The sequence below is a fragment of the Apus apus genome, chromosome Z, assembly GCF_020740795.1.
Source record: "Apus apus isolate bApuApu2 chromosome Z, bApuApu2.pri.cur, whole genome shotgun sequence".
In the NCBI taxonomy this organism is placed as follows: domain Eukaryota; kingdom Metazoa; phylum Chordata; class Aves; order Apodiformes; family Apodidae; genus Apus; species Apus apus.
The window spans coordinates 35,290,683-35,315,983 of record NC_067312.1 but is presented as its reverse complement, the minus strand read 5'-3'; the positions used below and the strand labels follow the sequence as shown (position 1 = coordinate 35,315,983).

Genomic DNA, 25,301 nt, shown 5'->3' with positions numbered 1-25,301 from the left:
AGTAAGCAGTCACTTAGTGATAGAGATAAGTAGAAAGGGGAAATAAACCTTCACGTGATTTTTCCAACAACTCCTTACAGACATTTTTCTAAGAAACTAAAAAATGCTAAATCCTTTCACTTCTAAAATAAGTATCAGCTTCAGGTGTGATTTCTATACACTGATAGCAAAACATAACAACTGTACTTCTGTACAGTCTTGACTCAGTGTTGATGAGAATCCCTGGAGAACACAAGCTTTGATTCTCACATGTGCACTTTACAGTAATTTTTTGCATAAATATGCAAAGAATTGCTTTTGCAGAAACAAAATAAAGAAAGAGATCTACATTATGATGAAGACTTGATAAAGCCAAAGAAAAAAAAAAGAAAAAGACAAACAAAAAAACCCCCACAAACAAAACAAAACAAACACACAAAACCCAACCAACCAACAAAACAAACAAACAAAAAAACCCCCACCCAAACAAAAAAAAAAACCCCAAACCACCAAAAACCAAATCAACAAACAAAAGAACTTGAATGTAGCATTCTGAACTCCTACAGAGGGACAGAAACATACATAGATGTCTGGGTCGATCATTAAGAAAAATACACAACAGCATACACATATGTACATTCTGAAGATCAACAGATGTCATTCTTCAGGTTGTATGAACTGTAAAATCTGTCTCAAAGTGAACATCTGGAACATTTAAATCTTAAACCTAGAGTTGATCTTCTAGCACTAGATTCCTTGGGGATTATAATGAAAGACTGACTGCACAAACCTCTGCCCTTGTCTGCTAATGAATTTCTTCTCTTAATTCAGGCAACAGGACATGCTGTCCAAGCCATAACGTGAATGTTTACAGTTGCTTGAATGCTATGCTTAGTTTAGCCCAGCATCACAAGTTCACTGGTAATATAAGATTACTCAGAACTTCATGATTACATATGGAAGCTTAGTCTTGAGTATCAGTAATTTTTTACATTCTTGAAGTGTTTAAAAGTCTCCCCAAAAAACAGAGATTGTCTCAGTCTTTTAGCTTTTTATGATTTGTTTGCTTGTTTTTTGCCTTCTACCTGTGAAAAAAAAATTCTAAAATCTAAAGCAACAGAAGCATTAAGAAAACATGACTGTATTTTTGCCATTGAAAAACAGACTAAAAAAATATTATTTCCCTTGCAATATCTTAAAACTTTGCTTCTAGATAGTATTTCTTACAAAAACCCCACAAAAAACGCACACAAATGTGTGCTTTACAACCATTTGATCTGTCTGAATCATGGTTCTCTAAAACATATGTGTACCCTGCAGTGACTGTGTAGGTTCTTTACCTCCTTAATTTTCACTTGGCAAGTAGCCCAAGTCTCTACTTTAAATTTCCCACATGGTAGCACTACTATGGCACCTGAAGAGTAATTAGTTGTAAGAAAGGGAATTTGAATTGGTTGCTGAGGAGGAAAAAAAATGTGCATGCCTAATAAAGATTTTTCCTTGAATACCTGCAACACCATTTATTTATTTTTGCTTAGAATGCATGACCCTTTAAATAGAACAGTGACAATTTTTTAAAAAACACTTTCCAGAAAAAGAAGAGTGAAAGAAAACTGGTTTAGTTTTAAGATCATGCTTTTTCACTTTTAGTCAGTCTTCTACATAGCAGCACTTATCTTGACACATTTTTTTTCTATTTTTTTATTTTTTTAACCCGTTTCCTGTTAATGGCCTTTTTTTTATATATTTCTCACATTGTACTCCTATGGACACCTAACGTGTAGTCTTCTAGGAAAGCAAAACGTGAAGATGTCTGAGCAAACAGACTATTTTACCTAAATTACACATGCAGCTCTCGGTGATGTTTATACTGTCCATGAAACTTTACATAATGATACTGTTTGCTAGATAGGCAGATCTCCATTGGTTCCAATGACCTTGGAAACTCTTTCTGAAAAATTTATTACACATATATATAGTTATGCAAAATGAGTAACAGAAATTAGGTTTTCCCTCCTCTAGAAATTAGCAGTTCCCCAGCCCTAAGAAAGTGAAAAGTGCTGCTCCTGATACTGCTTCTGCCTTCTGTGCAAAGACAGAAATGCAGAGAAGTTTGAGGGGGAGGGGATTTGATTTCTTTTTTAATGTCTGCCTCCTTCCAGCAAGTCCATCTGTTGTAACACTATAATTCTGGAAGCAGGATGTGTGTGTGACCAACAGGAGGCAATTACTGCAAAAGTGTTTGTTGATTCAGCTCTATAAAAGGCAGGCCAATCACTACAGTATGAATAGAAACGAATTCCAGCTGAGGAGCTGCATACAGATTAACACAAAATACATATACATAAATGAGAATGGGGAAAACCAGAAAGGAGTAATAGTATGTGAAAGGATTAAGTAGGAATGAAGACTGAAGTGAGAAGAAAGTTAGCATCTTTGGGGGTTGTTAACCAAACAGTTAACTAGTCTCTGTTTTGATAAATCTAGTTCTCTAGCTTCTACCTTGACAGAGAAAGATGGGATTAATTAGATATGGAACTGGTCTAAGCTCCCTTTGAAAGAAAACTGATTGCATTGAGCACTCCACTCTTGGGGCATATTAGAGACAGTTGCTTTCTCCAAAGTGTCTGCTCTTCATAAAAGGAATAAATGCTAGCTCATGTGAATTGACCAGATTCTCAGGAAAGTTCTCAAACCACAGGCTAAACGAGAAACTTACTCCATTAATTTGAATGCAGGAAAAATGTCAGCATAAACACCACTTATTTTTTAGATGGATTGATTTCATTTATATAATAGTAAATCAGGTCTTGGTATCATTTGTACAGAACAACTGACTCATTATCTCATTTAAAGCACACTAATATGTAACATTTCATCATTTTAATCATACCAAATTGAAAGACAAAAATAAACATTATCAAAATTTTGCACAATTACAATGGAATTAAGCTGGACACTGTAAGACACTATAATGAAATGTACTTTACCTCTATGGTCCGTTTACTAGTCTGAAGTCTCTGATCAGCCAAATGTAGCTGAGTTGTTAGTGTTTCATTGATTTCTTTAAATCCTTTCAAAGAAGAGACTGCTGTCTTTTTTTCATTCTGTAAAACAGTTATCTGCTGCTGCAATGACTTAATTCTTTCTTGCAGTAGAGTAACAGAGCAGCCCGGTTTCTGGACAACAGTATTTCTCCTTTTTGTTCTGTTCACTAAACATAAAATGGCATGTTACTAAACTGACAGTTCATCACAAATAAGATGATTTCTGATTCTTCTTTGGCCCCTCAAAACACTGTTCTAGCCTCTAAAATACTATTCAGTAAGCAAACTGTTCAATTAATTCTGTTAACCTTTAAGTGCTCTGTTTTTCTTTTTTTAAGTGTCAACACTGTGAACTTAACATGGACTTTGAGGTTAAATGTTGCTGAAGCTTTTGATTGATACCACCAGAAAGGAAGGTTTCAGTATTGTGTTGACAGATCATTATTTTTTTTAAGGTCTAAGCCAAAATACGGCTGATTTTGTTTCACTGGCTGTGCTGGCTACAAGGGGCAAACAATAAGAAAATGTAGTAAAAGCCTTATTTTACTCAGAAGGTTCAGTGAATGGGACTTAGTAAAAATAAGAGCATGAAAAGATGCTCTTTTACAGTCTTTTTTGTATTAATTTTTCACTTTAAAATAAAGAGCTAAACCTTCGAAAATACACTCACACAAATTTAAACAAGTAAATCCTGCAGTAGGAAATAAGTGGGTTTGTTCAATATAGAAGTTTTGGAATATCAGGCAGGAAAGCTCTGTCAATCTTACGTATGAAGTTGCAAAAAATATATAATGTTCCTACCTTGGCTTAGAAAAGATGGGTAAGATTTTATGAGACAGCAAATCTTCTTCCTCTTTGAATGTAACTTAGCCAGGTCCTTATTCTGTGAATGGCCCTAAATGAAAAAAAAGAAGCACAAAGCTAGCCACTCTTCATTAGGGCACACCAACCACAATACTTTGAAGTTTTCCAGTTTTAATTGAAACAACAAAAATTACTTCAAATAATACACAAATTTCTAATGAATTTAAATTTGAAAATCAGTCTTAGAATATCAGCCAGTGAAGAATACAGATTTCTGCCTTTCCTGTCAAATGTAGAAGAAATAAAGAATTTTTATAGCTCAATTGTAACCCTTTCCTAAGAATGCATGGGAAAAATTTAATGCCTACACTTTTTAAAATAAGATATTAATTTACTTGGGAAAAAAGATGGTGTGCATTACTTGAAAGCTTAAAATATCAAATTTTTCAAGAGATCTAAGTGAAAAAAAAAAAAAAGAAATAGCGGTCTTATTAATTCAAAAGGAGGAAGATCAGATTAGACTCCATGCTGTAACTGGAAGAGGCACGAATATATATGGATATGCAAACACAATCTCGTTGTTTGTACAGAGTTTAACAAAAGTCAGCTGCATGTCTTTTAAATATCTGATCTGAAAAATCAGCTGTTTCCAGAATCTATCAAACACTCAATGACAGAAGCAGAGGCTGAAGAAGAATGCTTGCAATGTGTAAAGAGAAAATGGTCAGAACGTGGCTTGTTCCAAAATCAAAATACTCTTTCCCTGGCTCTTAAATGGCTCAACGTATTTTGAAACATTTGCTCTGGAATTCTGCAACATTTATCCAATTTTTAAAGTCTTGAGTTTGTAATTTCATGCAATATATTTTTTTAAATATTTATAATGAAAATAGCTGTTCATCAAATTTAGAAGAGTATAAAGAGCAAGGGATTATCTATTAACTGCACGGAAAAAAATATTGACATTGTAGGATAGCTTAGCCATGAATTCTAGATTTGTACAACCGTCACACAATCTGAAGGACAGGGAAACTGCCCATCCTGGAAAAAAACAAAACAACACAACACACCAATAAAGAAAAGGAAAGGAAAGGAAAGGAAAGGAAAGGAAAGGAAAGGAAAGGAAAGGAAAGGAAAGGAAAGGAAAGGAAAGGAAAGGAAAGGAAAGGAAAGGAAAGGAAAGGAAAGGAAAGGAAAGGAAAGGAAAGGAAAGGAAAGGAAAGGAAAGGAAAGGAAAGGAAAGGAAAGGAAAGGAAAGGAAAGGAAAGGAAAGGAAAGGAAAGGAAAGGAAAGGAAAGGAAAGGAAAGGAAAAGTAAATGGCAGTCTTTTAATTATTTTATGTCTCAAGGGCAGCAATGGAAACCAATACTCAGTCTGTATCAGTATGATCAGAGAATCCCACAAACACTTAAGAAATGTAATCTGATGCTAGCATGAAATGGTGATTGTATTTTACAGAGAACTGAGCTCTCAGCTGGTGGTGAGCAAACAATCTATGCCTGCAGTGAAAAGAGGGAGATCCCCACTCTAATTATATGAGAGTGCCAGTAATTCTCTTGACACTGCACAGGGTATATTTATACCACATGGGGCAAAATGGAAAGTCCTTGTGTCCTCGATTATTTCATCTCCAAGGCCAGGCATAGCTCAGGACTTGCAAGCATTCTCTAGCCTCCCTTTGCACGAGAATACCAGGACCCAGCTGGAGTGCCTTTAAATCCCCAGGAGGAATTTAAGTTTTAGTTAGAATTAGTGTTCCCAATTGCCAATACTAAACGTTTTTGTAATGCTCTCCTCCGTACTCGCAAACCATGTTTTCAGGTGCTTTTCCTGCAACAGTGGACTTCTGCTGAAGCATATTTACTTGTTCAGGGCTCTTGGGATGCTTCCTCTGTATGCTCCAAGTCCACTAATCTGTTACAAACATGTATCAGAATATACCCATGTTTTGTCTTTTCCAGTAGGAACAGAGACCAAATGCAACATAGGAAAACACGAGGTAAAACTGGCTGTGTCTACACAATCAAGCAAGAGAGACCAGAGCCCTGGATTCCCTGCCTCGTGTATCCTCACTTAGGAGCAGCAGGAGATAGCAGGAGTAGCACACCCTGTCAGATTTTCACATGTATCATATGCACCTGCTAGAACTGTGTATTCTATAACAACAGGTGGTTGTAGAAGAATTTCCTTTTTTTTTCAGCTTTTCTGCCAGGAAAATAGATTTTTTTGATGGAAACACAAAATCAAGATTATACAACAGGACCAAAGAGTTAGTATTTAAAATTTTGGAGACTAAGCAAATATAATCTGTTTTCAAACTCGTTATTATAGCACCATATATAACAGAATTTCTAACAGCAGCAAGTTCACTGTTTTAGAATTCTGTTTCTTGAACTAAGAAAGAACAATAACTGCTTGTGCTTTAAATTCCATGAAGTGAAGTGATTTATTTGGGCAAACACAGGAGGGAAAAAGTACTAGACATTGTTCAAAAGTCCAAAAATGAGTAATCTGTTATAGACTATATGGAGTCTTGAGAGACTGGCTGGCCCTCTTATGTGAGAAAATAGCATATAGATGTTAGGAAGGAGACAAGAGGTTCAGATCTCAGACAATGAATGTAAATGGGCTAAGATGAAGCTAACTGCACACTTTTCTCTAGATAGAATCTCCTGGACAGAGGTAGAGCCAAAAGCTTCTTTCCAAGATGGAAATAACTCTGTGCACACAAACCTGAGAAATGTTCATGCTTGATTAGTCAGCACACCATTTTAAGAGAAGGGAAGAGCAGATGTTCCTGTTTTCTTGGTATGGGTTAGGTCACTTGAGTTCTGTATGGCTTTTCTGATTGAGGAGTTTAATGGGATGTTTGCAGCATTCTTTGTCAGGACTGTGAGACAGCAGGACTAACTCACAGAAGCTTTACATTTTTTTATCAGCTTTTTCACTCCTTACACCCCCTCCAAATATTTTTCAAGAATAATTGTTCTGAAAATATTCTTAATGATAAGGAAACTATCCACTGAATCTGGAAGCAAATTTCTTTTCAGTTTACAACAAAAGGAAAATTAATTAAGAGAGGAAGAGCAGTGATAATACTAAGTATTAAATTTCAACACCCTGTAAAGTAGACCAAAATAAGTTCTATTATTTACCTTCTTATTGTACTGAGGTTTTTTGTCTTCTAAACAAACAACATTGCAGGGCTTTTGACTATCTTGTATTTGCTTTTTTCTCTGTTGTTTACTCCTCTCTTGCACTGGACCAGTGTTTTGCCCTGTCTTCATAATCAGGGTTTCCAGACTTTCAGAAGCTGGTATTTCAGAGTCACTAAAACAGAACATTCAGGAAAACAAAACAAAGCTAAACATTTAAAGTTCTAAACTGCCTATGCTTGAGCACATAGAAAGTAACACATGGAAAAAAGAAGACAATTTTTTATAAAATCCAAACAGCACTAAGTTGACTTACTCAACAGATATTTAAAAATATGATCTAGAAGAAATTTCTGCAATTGTCTTATCAAATTCTACTCTTTCACGTGGACTCTTACTCTAGAATGCACGCAAGTCTGAGACTTTAACTGCTTCTTAAAGGACAGCTTTTGTTACAGTCTACAAAAGTTATATATGTAAAAAACTGCTTATAGTACTCATAGTCTGTGAATGGCTCGAAAAGATACACTCCATTTCTACTTTCCTTCTTTTTCACATCTCATAACAAAACAACTGCAAAATACTTCATACAATAACATTTTGTTTCAATTGTACTTTATTTGTAGTGTTGACTGAGAAAAATTCAGAAATCACACTTCAGTAAAATCTCTGCCTACTACCCCCTCAGAGTACTTTTAAATTCTGTAAGCTTGGTAGTCCTTTTACTGAAATTGCCTGCCATGAAGAGAAACTAGATCTGAAACTTTTATTCTACTTCAAAGTTTTCCTTAAACTTGCATTCAATGTGCTCTTAATTTCCAGTGTTTCACTGTCTTGCCCCAGGTTATAATTTGTGTTCTGATATTCAGTGAAGTCTATCTTAAAACATGAAGTCTTGGATATATAATTTTCTATGCCATCAGAGACTATTCACCATCATTTGTGCAAACGGATTTGTGAAGGAATCCCTTGACACCAGTTAAATTTTATTTGTTACTTTTTAAACCAAGACACTTTAAAAGATACAACTGAGTTCAAATTAAGTTGCACAATCATAAAAATCAATGGTTTGGTGATTGAGGTTACTTAACCAGAGAAAAGGCCTCAAATTGAAGAGAAAATTTCATACAGAAACATGTTTATACTTTCCAAAACCTGTCCTGATACACTTGTACATCTTATTGGCTGATAAGAACAGAAATCAATGTAACAGTTTGAAGGTGTTGCAGTAGCACAGAGATATTTCTAACTATGTACACATTTCCCTCACCTGAATGCTTTCAAGGAAATGAAAACAGAACTTAGAAAATGGAAAGCTTGAAGCTAGAAACTCAGATACAGCTAGTAGTGATAAAGAACACTACTTACTAATAAGCAGAAGAGAGAACTAATTTAAGACACTTTCCTAATTTGATGAGAATGACACCTTGAAATGTCAACTTTAAAAATGTTCACTATTCTATGGCAAAAATCCCTAACTTGAACTATTATCAAAAGTAGTATTTATAGATAGCCATGACAACTAAAGCCATACTATTACTTCCCACTTAATTTCAAGCTCAAATTGCAATAATTTCCTCATTTTTGTTCATAAAAAGCAAAACATAGTAAATAAAAAGCTCACTAATCACAACAGAAAAACATGTATGTTTTCTGTAAAATCAGGCCTGCAATATTAAATCAAACAGAAAACAAGACAAGTTTTATATTATTGATAACACCTAACAAATTACATGGTTCTTAATTTTCTCCCTCAAGACAATGTTTAGGAGCATCGTATTTTGCATGGGGAGAAGTAAAAGGGATCCCTCTGCCACTGTTGATTTGCTCTGTATGACATATTAAGCCAACATGAAGACTACAGAGACAATTCCATTTTCTTTACTCTTTTGGGACTTTCTTTATATCTTGGGTAAGCACAGGCTTGAGAAATTACTTTGCATGTCTCTTAAGACAAAGTGTTGAAAGACAAGGTGTGATACTCATATACCCAGTGGCTAACTGCTGCCTCCTCAAGTATGTGTGGACAAAAAGAAACAGAAGCAAAAATTCTAAACTTTTATGAAGCTTGCCAGTGCAATTTTCTGAAAGCCTTGTTACTCATGACAGGGACTCTACACAGTAACTATTACCTTTAAAAAACTGATTTTAACCATCATTCAATTAAAGTTAGTACAATGACTGTGCATAAAACGTACATGAAATAATTAGTGTGGATGGTTCTTAATTTAAAGGATGTTAAACAGCTTGTAGACATCTGCTAGCAAGCTGAAATGGGTCATTCAAAATTTATCTAACTAAATTAAGGGGAAAAAATGTTTCTCCTCCCGGGTCGGCATGTCACAAGATAACTAAACTGACTTAGTAGGCTTGCCTGGGAATCCTTAGCTGTCAGTGGTGAATATGCAAAGGGCCAGCAAATTAAATCAACCTGCCAAACTGTCAATTTCAAGCCTCATGACTGCATGAAAATAGCATCACTGGAAGAAATCAAGCATTGCCTTCTTTTGGGTTTCCTGGCACCTATTCAAATACTCATGCAGTTGTGGCTAATTTTGCATGCAAATTTCAGTCAATAAGCTCAGAACAAGACCTCCCAAGATATTTCAAAGGATCTGACAGTATTTTTTTTGAATACCAAATCAACAGTAGTTGAAATTCAATCTCCATTTCATAGTGCTTTACATATGCACATTGTCCCCTCTACAGAGCTAAGTTAATGAGAGCAGTACCTGCTTTCACTCACATCCTCCCAGCCGTCCTTACTGAAGTTCTCACATACATTACTCATAACCTTGATGGACTGTTTGAGAAAAGCTCCATGATGTCCCAAAGAGCTCTTTTTCTTGGCTGTTTTTAATTTAACCTTGGTGTCTGTTATCTTGCAATTACATTGCCCAGAGGTTGCCACTGCTTTGGCTTCATCCAACAAACACTTCAGCTCCTGCACTTGACTCAGCAAATCTTCATTTTCATTTCTCAACCAGTTAGCTTCCACCACTTGCCTCTTCAAAGAGGCAGCTTCTTTTCTCTGCTCATCAATCACTAACTGAAGTTGCACTTTGTCTTTTTTTATTTCACAAATCCTCTTATGTAGCATTTCCAGCTCTCTTTCTCTTGTGTCTGCATCTTCCTTTTTCACTTTTAAAGATGCTTCCAAATAATTTTTCTCCTTCAGTAAGTCTTGATTTACTTCTTTCTCTTTCTTTAATTCCCCTTCAATAGCTTTGAATCTTCTTTCTATTTGTTGTACCTAAGAAAGTAAATTTTAACATTCATATTTCAGCCTGTCCAGTAGAAAAAACCTTGCTTTCAGATGTATTTATTATATGACAGAAATATTACATTAAGTACAAGGACAAAAGCAATCTATAGCCCTAATTTAAAAATAATTCTAATGAAATGCAGCTGAAAACATTTTAGCTGCAATAATACAGCTGTTGAACCAAGGGCAGATGGTAAAAGAAGTTAAAATTCCAGGCAAAGTGACACAGAAGTTTAAGTATGCTAATGAACCTTCCTGATACATCTTGAGCTCATTACTGATTTGGTTATTCATACTAATTGAATTTAAAACAACATTTTCAGGAGAAAAACTATTTTGAAATACACACAATTTTGCACTAGCTATTTAAATCAACAAGTTCTGTCAACTATAGTAAATACTCACATTATTAATGTAATGGTCAAAAAAACCCCTAAAAAAATAACAGCAAGAGATATCAGAAGGTCAGCACCTAAAGAATATGAAAGCTAAAATGTATTTTCTATTCACAGAAAGGGAAAATCTACCCTATTCCCATGAAGCCACTTTATAAGCTTCTTATATATAGTTTGAAGGACCATATTCTAACCATACAGGATGCACACGCTTTGTCTGTAAGGTCTTTTGAGGTTTACACATATTCAAGGCCATTAACAATAAACTAATTCCCAGTGTTTTACTGGAATATTTGCCTAAAGTTCCAAACAAGCCCCACAATTTCCAGAAATTAGGGACAATTTTAATTTTATCAAATACTAAAATGAACATCTAGTCTGTGACAATTGCCCAGAAGTTTGCAAAGAGCATCAGAGTGAGTTTTGTGCTCAGTAACCACTTAGTCATTTTGAAGAAATATTTTCAATTCATTTTGTATAAGCTCCATCTCCATGATTCACTAGGGGAAGGGCTAGGTGATCTACATTTTTCTGGACATGGGTAGAAAAGAATGTTTTTTCAAGGAACTGTGGTAGAATGCACTTGGCCAGCTTCAGCTATTCACCTTACAAAATAGTGGCTAATTCCATCACTTTGTAGCAATATGAAATGCCAAAACTTGCTTTGACATTGACAATACTGGAACTATAATACTCTTCAAGAAATGCTGTATGTTTTTGCAAGGAAATTTTGCCAATGCATTTAAATTCTTTTAACATCTATGGAATTGTTTACAGAGTGTGTACTACAGATTTGATTCAGATAAACAAGAGTACTTAATGTACAGAGTGAATTAGGGCAAGAGCTGTTCAAACCCAACATATATTTGTGAATTTGGTATGTAATGTGTGAGTTTAGCAGCAAACATCCAATACTCCTGCCTATCTATTGATACCTTCCCTTAGAGAAATTCACACCACTCCCACAATGAAGAGAGCTTGCCTTATGGCTACATACCATTACTGGGTGAAACTACATATAAACGGGATTTTTCCAAATGCTTTATTGAAACCAAGATTTATAATTAAATAATAATTTGTACTTTCCTCCCCAATGGTAAGGAGTCAGACCTGTATCTTTCTTCAACTACCTTCCTAAACTGAGATTGTGTTATTATTTTCTTAGTTCTTCAAAGCAGCCTATTGCACTCAATGGACTTAAAGGTAATGTATTACAGCCAGAAGGAAAGAAACAATGAATAGCTTCTACACCTATCCCTAAGGTACCATCATAACTCTGTACATCCATAGGGATAAAAATTACGTAGTACCTGGCAAACAAAATTACAGTTCTGAAATAGAGATGATAAACTAGCATAAACTGTATGACATTTCAGATGGTAGCATCCATATTATTTCAATTACTCACTCTACCTTAAGATAAATGAATGTGAGCACTTCCTATTCTGTGTGTTATTATTTTAACATGATGTTTGTCATTCAGTAATAACGAGATGACAGCCTTCATTGCCTGACCATATGGCAAGTGTTACAAGTATATGCAATCACATCATCTGCTGTAAATTACCATACTTCCTACAAGTTAATTCACAGATAAAAAATAGACATACTCAAACTGACATTTAAACGTATAGATTTGTGTTTATTTAATTTAAGCATGCTTTTAAACATTCAGAAGTAATTAAACAAATATTGTTTTGCAAAATGACAAAAAGGCATTATACTGTTTGAAGGATGTCTTTTCTTTGCAGCAAACAAAACATATGGTAAAATACAAGTGAGCTCTCTTAAGTGAACACCTGTTAACATACTAAACTACTTGTGTATATTACAAATATCAATACAAATAGCAACTAGTTAAGAACATCTTGTTATTGTATGAGGTAAGATGTACAATGTTGAGCAGTAAATATTAAATACTCCTTATATTTGATAAACCAAAGAACACTAAATGTATATGGTACTATCTTGTGAAAAGAGTGATAAACTCACATATATAAAAAAAAATATTTGCATATGCAATGTTGTGCTATAATTCAAATACAACAAAATGTGGATTTATCACTATTACGTATCAATTTTATTCTGTAGCAAGAGCTCTATGGAGATTAACACCTGACATCATGTAAAGTTAAATACTCAGCAAATTAAAGGTTTCTGAACTTAAAAGTGGTAAAACACTAAGCACATGTTACCTCCAGATAATTCATTACTTTTCAGCATGCTACCTCCAAACATATTTTTAATTTTCTCTGACATTAACCATGTTTATCTCACGACACATTCACAGCTACTTCACTAAAATTCATTTCTCACACAATTTTGAAAATCCTGAATTTTAAATTAGAAAAGGGAAATAATGGCCTAAGTTCATGAGTACTGACTTATATATATACTAATCGTACACTAAAATTTAAATCTGTTTTCTGGGGTTGGTATCATACCTTCCGTAATCTCTGATGGGAAATCTCTTTTGTATTCTTCTTTGGAGTACTGTTCTTCAGCCCATCATCTTCACTAAGCTTAAAAGGTGGCTCTATCAGAAAATAAATAATACATCTCTATCACAAAATAAATAAATATTTATAAATACATTGAGACACCTAGTACTTCACTAAAACAATACCTAGACAATTTAAGGAAATGCATTCTTTACTACTGCAATTATTTATAATGTGGTGTATTTTTTTGACAAGTCTTTTGGTCAGTTTCTAAAGAGTGACCTCTTTCAAAGTGTTCTGTCACAGAATTATGAATCTTAGTACCATCACAGTATTTTTTTTCAGAGTACAAGCTTTTCAAAGGTACAATAGATCTGCAGGTTAAAGACACTGTACTTTCATTCCGATTTTTATTCTTTTATAGACTATTCCCTCTATGCCTTAAAAGCAGAATTCATTGCCTTTTTATCTACACAGTCACTACCAGTTTTGTTCTCTAGGTCTTGTCCCCTGCTAGGAGGATCAGAGTGATTGATGAACAAAGCAGACAGTAACAGAGTTAGGACAGATGAAAACTTTAAACCCCTTTTTTTTTGTTAAGTGAAAGATCATGTACTTCACCAGATAAATCAGACAAATTTTTCCATTGTAATCCTGTGAATTCATAACAATTAGAAATTGATGCCACTAACGAGAGTGAACATGACTAAACGTCACTCTCAGAAACAGCTCTGCACTTTAGGTAGTATAAATCTCGCCAAAACAAATAAGTAAAAATTAGATCTATTCATAGAGAAGAATGCTAAGAAAAAGTTTTGAAGTACTAATACATATGGCAAATCAGAGGTAAAATATATTGTGTTTAGATCTGAACCTAAAGCTTAACATTCACAGATTGCCCACTGCTGACACAAATGAACAATTACACATTTCAGAATGATTTTTTCTTAGAACACGAAATATTACGTTAAAGAACAAAAAACTCCAACACTGTTGAAACACAATATTAACATTTCTTTTCTTGCTCTTCTTCCCCACAAATTAATTTAAAGACTTAATCTTAAGGGATTATGTATTATCTGTGCTACATGGTGGAGGTCTGCTTTAGAAGTATCATTTCAAACTACTAGCAGACATTGCAGGTCACTTAAAAACTTTTGATTTATAAACAAAGCAAGTGTAGAAGAAAACAGTGTTACTCTCTGTAGATTCACAATCCTCTTGATGTAAACAGTGACTAACAAGTTTGTTAGAGTGAATTAGACCTTTCTTTTGTCTTTGGAACATGTCATGGCCAATTAATACTTCTGTATTCATGAAATAAATGGAACACTATTCTAAAGATAATAAAAGCTGAAAAAGGTAAAACTATGCGTCTGGGGAATATGTACCTTTACCTTGATATTAATATGTTAGTTCCCATGTTATTTCAGACTACAGTCCCCCAGCACAGTGATACTGCATACATTTACAACATTGTTTAAGTAACACACAAAGATAATATGAACATGCTTTTCATCTTTTTCTAAATATTCACTCATTTGAATGTCTGCTGTAGCTTTTATATCAGCATTTACTGTACTCCACTGAAAAGAAAAATTATTTCTCATAGTCAAAGAAAGTGATCAAAGCACACAAGGTATTACACTTATTATGCGGATGTATTAAAATACAATTTAAAACTCTATCTATAAATAAACATACTATATGCTGAGAATAAAGAATACTTCTGCAAGATAGACAGAAAACACACATGTTCAGTATTATAACAGAAGTCACACGCAAAAAAAAAATAAAGAAAAGCCAGAGGTCATTGATGCATAACACTTTCTATTGAGCAGAAAACAAATGGCCTATTCAGCCCCTTTCTCCCATCCTCCCTTCTAATTGCTATGCAATTGTTCACAGGAACTGGTTAGGGAGGCAATGAAACAGCATTGCCTATAAATGTCTGACTGTCTATGATAGCAGAAAGATTCATCATATCAGCCGATACCGCAAGACATACACTCTACCCATCATACTCTACTTAAAAACTTCCAAACTGTCCCTCAAGGAATAGACCCACAAGTCATAAACCCCACTATCTTCAGTCATCAAATTACTGTGGTGTTACAGAAGTATACTTATGTCCCACTGAGAAAACACAGTTAACTGCCAGCTTTAGAATGTAACACTTAATTCCTAATTAATAGTCACCAAACCTGATAATAAGTTACTTCAACACTGCTGCCATAATGGTACTTGAACTATGATACTACAGCTCACTGATAGTATTTGCAGAAAGCCTTCTGAAACAGAGAAAAAGCTACCAGTTTCAAAAAGATCAGAGCTGTGTATTAGTCACTCACAGAGTTCCTACATGAACCATCAAAAAATGAGATTTTTGCCTCTAGTATGCACCAGGTGAAGAAATCCTCTTAACAGACAGGGGATGCCGTGGTGCAGAAAGCCACTGTGTTCCTGAAAGCAGTGCTCCCAAAGATGTGCTAAGTCTGAAATAGCTGGTGAGAAAAAACATTTTGAAGACCAGAAGGGAATGTCATTGTCACACATGCGCTGGGAACACAGTAATTCAGAAGTCTCATAACAAAAGAAGCCTTCAAACTGCCTCCTTGAATAAACAGAGAGCCATCAATTTACATTCTTTTAACAAGGCACTTGCTGTTTTTCTGAATAGTATCAGATAGATCCACTTTCCTGCATTTGGAGGAAAAGGCATGAGTACCTGCCAACACATTCTTAACACTGACACACAAATAATGACAGAAATGGCATTAATATTGAATTTGGATTTAATAACTGCTGGAAAATAACTGGCAATGATGAAAGAAGCACTTGGAAAACTGAGTCAGAATAGAAAGAAATTGGGCATGGCAGGAGCAGAGTTTCCTTTTCCCCAACCTCCTTCATCTTTGACCAGCAGGGTTTGAAAAACAATACAGAAGAGCAACAAACACAATTGATGCCTATTCAAGCAAGAGGATAGCGGCTATCTTTTTTAATACAGGGAAGCTCAACCACTTTTTTCTGAATTTATCCCTTGATATTAGAATGCCTGATTTAAACAGGTACCTGCTAAGGTGAAAGTGAATTCCAACATCATTAATAAGCTGAGTAAATTCAAATCAGGTTTCCTTTAGTAAAGTAAGCATACTTACTAAAAGTGAACAAAATGTATTTAAACTATATCAAGTCTGGACTCTCAGCAAATTACAGATAGTACACCTGAGGTTGTACTTTAATTGGGGAAAATGAAGGAATTTAATCCCTATTTTAGGACAGAGGGTGTATGCATTTTCTTAGTGCATGAGCTAGAACTGCTCAGATACACTCATTTATGCTCAAAGATGGACATCCAGTTTCTGTCATTATGGTGTAGTCTTCTAGAAAATGTCAATTGATTTATAAAGTGTCCACCTCACTGCAATACCTAGGATTTTCAAGAGGAATAACATGGAAATTACTTTTTATTACTAGGTTTGCAGCTATTTTTTTATACTTCAATTGGTAGAAGTTTGGAAATGGTTGGAGTAATTTCAGTCTTACGTGCTAACAAGTGCTGTTCTTTGGACTTGATTTTACAAAAATTGCCTATTAATTGAAATGATATCTATAAATAATGCTGGAAAAGGAAAATAAAATTTGCCTAATGTACTTCACTGATACCTTTCTCTTAGTCCCAAGACAAAAATAATTAATCATCATACCAATAACCAAACAAGAAGTGTGTATCCAGCCACACAATTTCAAAAGAGGGTATGTTTTAATCTGAAAATATAATTTTTAAAAAAAGAAGGAATAAAAGACTTATTGTTAAAGCACTAAACATGTCAAGAACTGTAGTTTCAAGGATCTGACTGTTTTTTGGAAACACATGGTTATTGCTCAGCAGGTCCTCAACTCCTTCTCCCTGCTGGTTGCCTTTCCACTTCTCTCTGTGTAAAGGTTGACAAAACCGGCAAAAGCAAAAAAGTGATCTTTATAGTCAGTATTTGAAACTTTCACTAGCTCCCTTCAGCTCTGTCGGGGCCTGTGAAAGTAAAACGTAAGAACACATGGACCAAAACAAAACACTAACTCAGCATCTGAATATTTCTACTCAGTTTTATAGGTATTAAAATTTAAAATAAAGGGAAAAAACCTTTATTTTTTCATTCAAGTGGCCACCATTATCTCAAAAAAAGAAAAGAGACAACAGCAGAGAACTGAGATAAAGAATGTTGTGCATTTATTGCTAAGAACATGCAGAGTCCAAGTTTTCTACTTCCTTCCTTGCACAATACTATGCATAAAGAATTCACCACAAATATGAAACCCAGCTGAATTGTAACTATCTGCTCTCAAATACTTGTACCAGGCCATTCAGGAACAGCAAATAATACAAAGAATCAGAGCAGTGACAGAGAAACAATGGTAATATATTATCTATCCAAATCACAAAGACCCATCTTCACAGAACCATCAAATACTGTAAAGATTGCAAAGATTTATGAGAATTTATTCATGATCAATTCTTACAAGAGCTCTATTGTTTTTATTTCCTTTCAAAATTACATGCTTGATGTGTCTAGTATTGGAAAAGAAGTCTGAATGCACGTGTAATTTCTGCACCACAGTTTTCAATTCTGCAAAAACTATTTATACCCTGGAGAAAGCTTCACAAACATATATACATGTTTTAGATTTTCCACATACTAAACATAAAAATAATTAACTAATTTTATATGTAGTATATGTACATAAGTTCCAAACATATTTTAGTGTATATCTATATACAAAAATTTTCATTGATAGGCATGTGGAGAACTTTAATGGCTTTAAACCAGAAGAGGGTAGATTTTGGTTACACATTAAGAAGAAATTCTTCACTATGAGGGTGATGAGACACTGGAACAGGTTGCCAAGGGAAGCTGTGGATGCCAGTTCCCTGGGAATGTTTCAAGGCCAGGTTGGAGAGGACTTTGAGTACAGTGGGAGGTGTCTCTGCCCATGGAAGAGGGGTTGCAGCTAGATCATCTTTGAGATCCCTTCCAACCCAAATAATTTTATAATCTTTTGACTCTATCTAAACCCTTTGCAATAAAAATATCTATGGCGTTATGCTTAAAAAATACACATTGAAGAAAAAATAAACTCTGGAGAGAAAATAACCTTAAAAATTATATTTATAGCAGACTACATATATACATATAAAATACTATACCTTCCCCTTTATTTTGTAAACAGTTAAACTCCTGTATTGTGAACGTACCCACAGATTGGTGTACTTTCATCTGATCCAACTCTTCTTCAAGATTCAGCCTATAAAAGAGGAAATTTAAAAGTAAGAACCACAGAACAATCATACAGACACCACTAAAACGACTTAAAAAATTAAACCAAAATGGTATAAATATATTACTGGGGAAAAAGCTGTCACCACCCAGAAATAAGTCCTCATTTGATGACACCTAGCATACTTCAAACATAAAAAGCCACTTGTACAACAGCTGACTAAAATTTATAAGTTGCAATTTACAAAATTCAGGTATAATGACATTTGTAACACACTAAGAAGTTTTAGCCAGTCCTTTTTAGGCAAGAAAATGTCTGAGATGTAAAGGAGACCATTAGGAGGTGGAATCGTGTTAGGAGGGGAATAAGTATCACAGGAAACCGCCAGCTAACCTTGTGCAGATATATCTCACCATTCCTCTTTTTCCACCAACTATTTGAGAAACTTATTCACAAAATCTCTCCCCCCTTTTCCATCCCTGATCTAGTAGTATATTACTACTATAGTTTATTCTTAGTAACAACCAGCAAAGGTCTGTACAACAAAAGACCTGAATTACTGTTCTTCATTGTATTAAAATTACATATCAAAAAAGTTGTCAGGATACTAATGCTAAAGTTTCAAAAACAAACTGAGGAATGCTAGAATGAAAGAAATTAATTCAAATGGTTCATCTGTACCAATGTTTTCTGAAAAAAAAAAATAATTATATAGTTGTAAACTATTTCAGCAATAAGATCCCCACCTATTTTAGCCTGGGATCCTACAGCACATGGAACATATGGCAGTCATTTAATTTGCAGATTATATTTAACATATAACCTCATATCCTAATACAAATACACATGATGCTAGGTCTTTCCTGAGGGTTAAATTGCTGATTACCTCACAGCCTTTTCTGATCTACTGCAGCATCTAACCGTTTTACATGAAATTTATGCTTTACAAAATCTGAGATAAGGAACAAGGAAAATTGAGCTAAAATATGTGCTGACTTAAGGCAAGGATTAAAAAAAAAATGTTCTTTCAGAATACAGAGTATTTTAAACAGTATATGTTTAAGGGGTGTCTGACTCAGCTGTAACTCTAAATATTGCGATTACATCCTGCAGTCTCACATGAAGTACAAAGCAAATGAGAAACATGAGAAGTTAAAGTAACTTGCTTTGTATGACATCCAAGATTCTAGCTATTTTCAGGATCATTCAGCTGCCTTCACAGGTTCGCTTTCGTTTCTCTTGTTTCATTCTCCATGCCTCAGTCATCATAAATTTCTATACAACACAGCATAGTGGCCTCCACAGTGTCTTAACTCCTCATAGCATGTTCACTTTTTGCACTGAATGACAAATCACTTCCTTGAAACAATGTTCTACATTTACATAACTGAAGACTGTATTCAATGTTATGTGAACACAAGAGAGGGAATTAAGGATATTTTAGAATCCTTCCTGCTTGAACATCTATCTTCTAAACATAATTGCACATGATTTTTTAAAAGAGATAACTTTTACATAACGATTTTTTTCAGGTAATGAAAGACATGCAGAAGTAAGTAACTGATACTAAATAAGCGAAGGGCTAAGTTTGTAGTCTGAATATTTGAAGCACTTCCAAATAAATTAATTTGTCTGTGAAACACTCCCCAACTAAAGATAAGATCTACCTGAACCAGAAATATTTCAGGTAAGCCTAGACATAAAATTACCATGTGTAATACAAAATCCAACCCATAAAAGTCAATGACTGGCTTGCATAAATGCTAGAAATGCCCAACTGGGTTAGACCAGCACTGGGTCCATCCATCACCAGTGCTCTGTCTCCAGAACAGGTAAAAGCAGATGCTACTCAGGAAAGAGCACAACCTTAACAGTTTCTGCAGCCTGATTCCAATTTTCCATCCCGAAAGTGGCATGTAAGCACTATCTTGTGTTTCCTCTACTTTAACTGCTTCTCTGCTGCTAAAAGGACTTCTCCTCCAATCCTGCAGGAATAGAAGCTCTTTATAACTTTTCATGTGAAGTCTTGTCAAAGGCAGCTGGAAAATACAAATCAGATTTTATTCACACCAGTTGCAATTGCAGTAGGTTAATGAAGCAGCACTTCCCTTTTACAAGGAATTTACACACTGGTGCTTCCCCACCTGGTTGATCTGTGGCAGTGATCCCCCTCTCTCTCCATTTTGGGTTTGTTGGGGTTTTTTTCACCTCTTTTTTCTAAAGACAGACTGCCATGTTTCTGAGTATGAAAGCAGTCAGGTCCACTAGTCTGCTGCTTTGTCTTGTGCCTATTTTGTAGACAGAAGTTACAGTGGCATCCTGCCAGTCAACCAGCACAGTGGCTACTTACAATTTTAGGTAACAGTTCTGTAATTTCATACTTTGGTTTCTTCACACTCCTTAGGGTGTGAAAATACTAGTTAGCATCAAGATATTAAAAAATAACTCATCTACTTGACCTCATAATTACTTCAAACAGATCTAACACCTTTGATCGATCTGCTACAAAGAATACATGGGTTTTTGGCATCTTCTTAGCATCTTCAGCAGGGAAGACCAAGGTAATGATTCACTGAGCTATTCTTTTATGGCTCTGCAAACTCACTGTGTCCTTTTACACTGTTACTATCACGCAAACCTAAAATTTTCTAACTGGCTTCTTTTTCACTTTATTTAAGCAAAGTTTTCCTACTGCAGCTTAAGCATCTTTGGAAACCACTCTTCAAGAGCCTTTTTTATCCTTCTCAACTTTCCACTTGCATTCATCCTGCCATTGGCCTACACGTTCTCACCAATACAAGCTTAAGTTTTAAATGCTTATCTTTTCTTGGCAAGGTCCAACAAAAACTTTCCCACTGAGTCTTTACAGGTTACGTTTTAAGACTATTTTGGGGTGGGGGTTGGTTCTGGATTTTTTTTCAGTTAAATTGTAGCACATATTTCATCTGTGTTTTAGCTACAGCACCTTTCTTAACAGTCTCCAATTGTTCACAGGCTTTTTGTACTGCTTATTCTAGCACTCAGTTTTTTGACTAGTTGCTTCATTTTTGTGTGGTGCCCTTTCTGAAAAGTGAATATCCCCAGGCCAAGGTATTTGGTCCATTCTTTTCTGCTACTATTTAAATGTAAGAAGAAAAACAAACACCAAAAAAAAACACCCGAAAAACCCCAAAAACAAAACTAGAGGCAAACATCACATTAACGCATCTTTACAAAGGATAAAACATGACGAAATATAGGCCTTGCCTCTTTTCCTAGTAAAGTTAGAGAGCAAATCATCCTGGAAATACTGTCCAGCCACCTAATGAATGTGACTGCAAACAGCTAGAATGGATTTACCAATAAAAAATTTTGCTTTCCCAACCTGACTGCCTCTAAGGATATGACAAGATGTAAGAATAAAGGGAGAGCAGGCAATGGTGCCTACCTTGAATTTGGCAAGGTAGTTGTGGCATTCAGGATGTATAGTGCTTGTCTTGAACAATCCAAGAGATAAGTGATGGACTTTGGCACTCAGGATATCTGTTGTCTGTCTTGTGGCATCTGAGAGTTAAACAACATTTGCTGATGGACTAAAGAGATGTCTCAGCAACCCATCCAACCGTTTTGCTTCCCCTCCTGTGACAAGTACCTGAGAACTGGGGAGTTTAGTGTGGGACATGCTGAGATCAGAGACAAAGGAGTTCTACAGCTGGCGCTGGGAGCAGAATATCCAGTGATAACCAGGCCTTGATATGAAAACCACCGACTTAGCAGGACAAGACAAAGAGTGCCCATCTCAAGCCACTTCCTAGGACCAAAACTCCACTAATGCTGTGGTGCCAGTTGTCTCAACCTCCTCTTTTGTAACGGCTGATCTCATCAATTAGCCAAACAAAGCCTACATAGCCCCTGGCATCATACCTGCCCCCTGCTATCTCTGACGAGCATGGAGAAGATAGAAGGATTTTCTCCCTTATTCAGGGAGAAAAGTGGGGGTGCAGTGAGCAAGAACTGTATAAAAATCTGAGACTCTGTGGGGCATTTGAAGCACTTCACCACCAGGAACCACTTCCCCACCGACGACATCGCTGGACTGTGATGGTAACTATGCTCTCTCTTGCTGTCCTCTGTATCTCTGCTTTCTCCTTTCTTTTCGGTCTCTGTTTTCCTCCCTGTCCTATCTGCTCTAGGGACTTTGCTGTGTTACTCTAATAAAAGTTTGTTGTGTGCGTGACATCTGACCTCGTTTGCGTCTTAGTTTCACTATTTGGGATCACCTTTAAACTTCTTCTCAGGTCCTGCAGGACAACAAAGGGTGCAGCTGCCGTGCAGCTTATCCCAGGAGAGGGGAGGCAGAATCCAGCCGCACCAGCCTCCGACTGTGGTGAGGAGTGTTGGAAAGCAAGGGGGTTCTGCCCCATCTCTCGGAAGACCGCACGCCAGCCCCGCTGCCTCTTTGTGCACCTGATGTTGTGTTATCTTTGTTTTGTCCTGGCAAGACCGTAAAAAATTGCCACGTATCCGAATACCAGATTGTGACAGCAGTTGAGATGGTTTCTCACCTCCTTATTGCCAAATAGTTGAGATCTGGATTGAAAAGGAGAAACAAGATCCTAAGCAAGCTTGCTGAACTGCAACTGCTTTCAACAGCAGGTTGAGCAAGAGAGCTTCCACTGGGGAGAATGCTACTTGCTTCCTGAGTGTATAAATATATATGTATTTAGGTGTAGCCTCCTCAACCAACTCCTCTCACCTCACCTCGCCTCTCCTCATGAGAAACTCCTCATGAGTTTCTTGTTTTCTTTCTTTTTTTCTAATCTCTGAAACCCAAAAGGGGAACTGCTTTAACAGACTACACCTGCCCCACCAATCTTTTAAATAATCCATGTTAACTTTTTTTACAAAGCAGGTTAGGCACTTGGAGAGATCTGTGACCCATTTGCACGAATTCTAGTGACAGAAAATGCTTCCCTCACTTACTGAGGGTGAAAGAAGGATTGCATCTGCATTCCTTCAATGCAAAGAATCAAAAATAAGCTCTGTGTGTAGTAATACAGAATACTAACCTACTGGAACTACAGAGTCAGAATAGCAGTGTCAAAGTTCAGACACTGAATAGAACCTTCCAACACTGTTTTAGCAGATTAAGCAAATATCTGCTGCAATTATATTAAGCATATGCTCACTGGATTTACTGCATGGGTTTTTGCATTGTTCAGTTTCAATTAACACATCAAATAATGGAAAGAAAAAATGCACCAGGTTTTGATCTTAACTGAAAGGGGGTTTCTTTGTGCACTTAAAAACTTGTGCTTGATTTAGCAAATGCTGAGCAAATGGTAACGTCCTTATGTCATCTGAAAAGATCCAAGACACAAAGTGAAGCTGAGAGATGGAATCTTTGAAGATATTTCTACAGTGGAGAGGTAGTTTCAGTGTGAAGTGCTTCTAGTTGACTGTAGTCTTGAGGCATGGATACTGAAAAGCAATCTTTGAACATTAGTACTTGCCTCATCCATCTTTTGATACTAGAAACACTGGGAGTTGAACACGTTGCAAAACTAGTCAATTTCGAGTAAGATGTATATTGTAGACGTCTTACATTAATCGCCATTTAACTGTGCTTCCAGCAATTTTTTTTAGAACTGCTCCACAAATTTCACATTTTACAATCACCTACAACTATAAGCTTGACTTAAACCAAAAGAAGAAATAACAGCATATTTTAAATTGTTTGTATCTGATCTAAAATAAACTTTCTGATAAATTCAGGAAAACAAAACCTTTTATTTGGAAAAAAGAGTCTGCTCTATAGACTCAGAGAAAAGATAGACCTTTGAACCATAATTCAAGAATGAATAATGATGGGATTTGAATGCAATAGAAATATGGAGGTCAAGAGGAATGAGGAGTGTGAGTATAAATTGATCACTTCCAGCTCATGATAAATTCACATCTTCACACCTTTCTCTTGACAAAGTCAAAGGCTACTACTGCATTTTACAGTCTGTCATGTTCATACTGTGTATTTATTCTACTACTATTCAAACTTTTTAAAAGTTCCTAGGATATCATTTAAAACAATAGAGAGATACTAGACATGACCTTTGTGCAAATGTTTCTGAAATACTTTGAAGTATTCTGACAGCTTACACAATCTTTTATATTGATATGTGAAGCAGGTGAAACCTTGCAGGATGCTGAAACTTCAGAATTCTATATATCAGCTCTTAACCATTAATAAATTGATCTAAAAAATAAAACCTAACTATATTTCAAGGTGTTTTAAAAGTAACAAAAAACCTGCTCATAATTGTCTCTGAAAAATTGCATAAACCATCTTACAACTATAAACATGAATAACATTGGGCAAAAGAGATTCATTACTCAGAATACCTACCAGCAATCCAGATGGAAAGAGAATAAGTAACCACTTAGTTAAACTTTATTAAGTTTCATTAAACTCAAAGTCTAAACTCATATCGGCAATGGTAATGCTAACATTGTAAGGCACTTCCAAAAGCTTGCAATGTTGAAATTGCAGTTGTCACTAGGCCTGTATCTAGATGCATTCTTCACACATGTTCATTTCAATGACTTTGGTTTGTGGTTTTTAAGCTGAAAAGGTATCAGATGTTTTCAAAACATGGCAAACAATTCTTTTCTGATGGCACTGTGAAAGTCTTTTCAGTTAGTTTATAGTCAAGGTTTCCAGAGTCCAAAAAAAGACTGCATAACTCAGAAAGGTACCCTGAAAATTTACAGCAACAGCCCTACCAAATTTGCTGATAATAAAGGGTACATAACTATGAGTGACTATGTAACTGTTCTTTTTAATTTAAAGAAGAAATAATCTAACTCTATAATTATTAGATGAACTGAAAAGCTTACTTAAAATATGTATTCAGCTCCCACACACACTTTTCTGCTCAGGAACATTTATTGAAGAGGGAAG

The 25,301-nt window shown here is 35.5% G+C and overlaps 1 protein-coding gene across 5 annotated transcripts in view; it reads right to left on the bottom strand.

The window, feature by feature from the left end:
* Positions 1 to 25,301, bottom strand: part of CNTLN (centlein) — a 195,481-nt gene that overhangs the window by 55,565 nt on the left and 114,615 nt on the right. For 3 of the 5 annotated variants that reach the window (XM_051643115.1, XM_051643120.1, XM_051643118.1), the window contains 6 exons: positions 18,294 to 18,391; positions 13,091 to 13,182; positions 9,719 to 10,239; positions 6,987 to 7,161; positions 3,828 to 3,921; positions 2,970 to 3,193 (listed from right to left, as the gene is read on the bottom strand). In XM_051643115.1, the coding sequence (XP_051499075.1) occupies positions 2,970 to 3,193; positions 3,828 to 3,921; positions 6,987 to 7,161; positions 9,719 to 10,239; positions 13,091 to 13,182; positions 18,294 to 18,391 (1,204 nt within the window). The remainder of the gene's footprint in view (positions 1 to 2,969; positions 3,194 to 3,827; positions 3,922 to 6,986; positions 7,162 to 9,718; positions 10,240 to 13,090; positions 13,183 to 18,293; positions 18,392 to 25,301) is intronic. The other 2 variants (XM_051643116.1, XM_051643119.1) reach the window with 1 other exon arrangement.